Below are 2,841 nucleotides of genomic sequence, written 5' to 3' on the forward strand. Positions count from 1 at the left end.
CATTTAAATGCAAACGCTTTTGGCTGTAGATCGGTGAACTTATTATTATATAGCATGTGCTCTGAGCACCAATAATACGTTCGGTTTGTCGTTTTGAGCAGACTTTTTTTTTCTTTTCTTTTTTTCCAATAAGCGGTACTTTCTTCTCTAAAATTGGCTCCTGTACAAACAGCCGCGTTGGATCCGTCGGCGTACTGCGAGACTCCGGTGTACAACCCGGATCTCTGCCCGAACATGATAGCCGCACAGGCAAAGTTGGTGTATCACCTCAACAAATACTACCAAGAGAAATGCCAATCTCGAAAAGCGGCCATCTCCAAGACCATCCGGGAGGTGTGCAAGGTGGTCTCGGATGTCCTGAAGGAGGTGGAGGTGCAGGAGCCCCGCTTCATCAGCTCCCTGAACGAGATGGACAACCGCTTCGAGGGGCTCGAGGTCATCTCCCCGACCGAGTTCGAGGTGGTGCTCTATCTGAACCAGATGGGGGTGTTCAACTTCGTGGACGACGGCTCTCTGCCGGGGTGTGCCGTGCTGAAGCTGAGCGACGGCCGCAAAAGGAGCATGTCTCTCTGGGTCGAGTTCATCACGGCCTCCGGTTACCTCTCGGCGCGCAAGATCCGCTCCAGGTTTCAGACCCTGGTGGCTCAGGCGGTGGATAAGTGCAGTTTCAGAGATGTTATCAAGATGGTCGCTGACACCAGCGAGGTAAAGTTACGCATAAGGGACAGATACATTGTGCAAATCACCCCGGCGTTCAAGTGCACCGGGATATGGCCGCGGAGCGCAGCGCACTGGCCTCTCCCTCACATCCCCTGGCCGGGGCCTAACCGGGTGGCAGAGGTGAAAGCCGAGGGTTTCAACCTCTTATCGAAAGAGTGCTACTCGTTAAATGGCAAACAGAGTTCGGCGGAGAGCGACGCGTGGGTGTTGCAATTCGGCGAGGCGGAAAACCGTCTTCTTTTAGGAGGATGCAGGAAGAAGTGTCTGTCAGTCCTCAAGACATTACGCGACCGTCACCTAGAGCTGCCGGGAACTCCCCTGAACAACTATCACATGAAGTCGTTGGTGTCGTACGAGTGTGAGAAACATCCGCGGGAGTCTGACTGGGATGAGAACTGCCTTGGCGACCGCCTGAACGGGATTCTATTGCAGCTGATTTCGTGTCTGCAGTGCAGGAGGTGTCCCCATTATTTCCTGCCTAACTTAGACCTATTTCAAGGGAAACCTCATTCGTCCCTGGAGAACGCAGCCAAACAGACTTGGCGACTGGCGAGAGAGATACTGACCAACCCCAAAAGTTTGGAGAAACTCTGAGGTAAAAACAAAATGTGTGTGTTGGTGTCTTACAGATAGATGGTGGTTCAGAGGCCTGTGCTAATCAATGACTAGGGGGTTAAGTTCGTAAATTCGCTCTGGATGTCTGATCAGCACTCATGGAATGCCTCTTGTCCAATCAAATTACTTGGTCCCTTTGTGACGTTGAACCCAGTGTGCGCTCCGGCGCTCTCGGAGCGAGTTTACGAACGCAGCCAAGGCCTAAATGGACATAAGTTATCACCGCAGGTCTCGTAAAAATATGTCTATCCTCCGTTGATGAAGATACAACAATTCCTACTCTAACACCCTTGTTATGACATTTAGTCAAAAATTATCCTTAACTTCTGTTCTGTGATGTCATTATTTTGGAGCAAATTGTACCATCAATCAAATGTTAGGGTTTACCTGTCAGTGTTTATATTTCTTACTGCCTAAATCGTTTATTTGCTTTAAAATGCTTTAAAATAAAGCCCTGACGAAAGCCTTGACAAAACAACTGTACATTTTATACTGTAAATACATTCATATATTGTGATTCCAGTGGTCTGAATGTTGTAACTGTGACACGTAAATAGGAGTTCAATTCCACCTGTTTAAGTATTACGCCTGAACCTTTTTTATCTGGTAGAAAATCTATTAATTTAGACTTGCATCCCGCGATGGTCTGATTCATCTGTTGTCAATGGAAATTTTCTAATTTTGAGAGTTTACATTTTGATGTAAGTATTTGTTACATTTAAAGCATTCCATAAACATAGCATACTTGAAATTCTTATTTAATGTATAGGCCTACTCGATCATTTTTGTTTGTACCTTGCTTAGGTGATAAAAAAAAAAGAAAGAAAAAAAGAAAATAAGATATATCAATACAGTCTAATTGAAAAATGCACTTGAAATACACTGGATTATTACATTTGTGATCTGATTTATTTTATTTTATAAGTGTCTCTCTGAGTTAATTTAAAAAGTTAATAAAAAATTAGCTGTTATATTTGTGTCCCAATATGACTCGTGAAATGTATAACCTGTGTTACGCTTTAGGCGATATGTCGGATTATTTTGGGCAATTCACAATTCACGCACTGGACTCAATATGGATAAAGCATTTAATCCATCTGAAATTATATCTACAGGCTTTCATGTTAATTAGTGTTCATGTTCTACCCCCGTAATTATACAAGTCAAATAACGTGAATACATAATAACAACCGAGTAAATCATACTTTGATAATGCTGTTGATTATTATTGATTGTTGTTGTTGTTATTATTATTATTATTATTATTATTATTATTATGCTATATTATATATATTATTAATATATCAGCAGGACGCATGTGTAAACAAGGTGATGATTCTCAAATGCCAAGGGGTTGCGCAAAGCTTACAGTAAACACATTATCTGCTACTTAATCGACTACTAAATCAGATAATACAATGTCATTACCCCGCTGCCATATGCCAATGCCTGACATTTTATTAGACACGTATTTGTAATAGAAAGGGATGTAGATAAATATTATTA

The 2,841-nt window shown here is 42.5% G+C and overlaps 1 protein-coding gene across 1 annotated transcript; it reads left to right on the forward strand.

Moving 5' to 3' along the window:
• Window positions 1–234: 234 nt before the first annotated feature.
• mab21l1 (mab-21-like 1) lies at window positions 235–1,314 on the forward strand (the record flags this gene model as incomplete). The annotated part of the gene is made up of 1 exon (XM_080549739.1): window positions 235–1,314. The coding sequence occupies one exon, from the start codon at window positions 235–237 to the stop codon at window positions 1,312–1,314; it is 1,080 nt and encodes a 359-aa protein (XP_080405865.1).
• Window positions 1,315–2,841: the final 1,527 nt, after the last annotated feature.

Source organism: Nansenia antarctica (genome assembly GCF_963989245.1).
Source record: "Nansenia antarctica genome assembly, chromosome: 1".
Taxonomy (NCBI): domain Eukaryota; kingdom Metazoa; phylum Chordata; class Actinopteri; order Argentiniformes; family Microstomatidae; genus Nansenia; species Nansenia antarctica.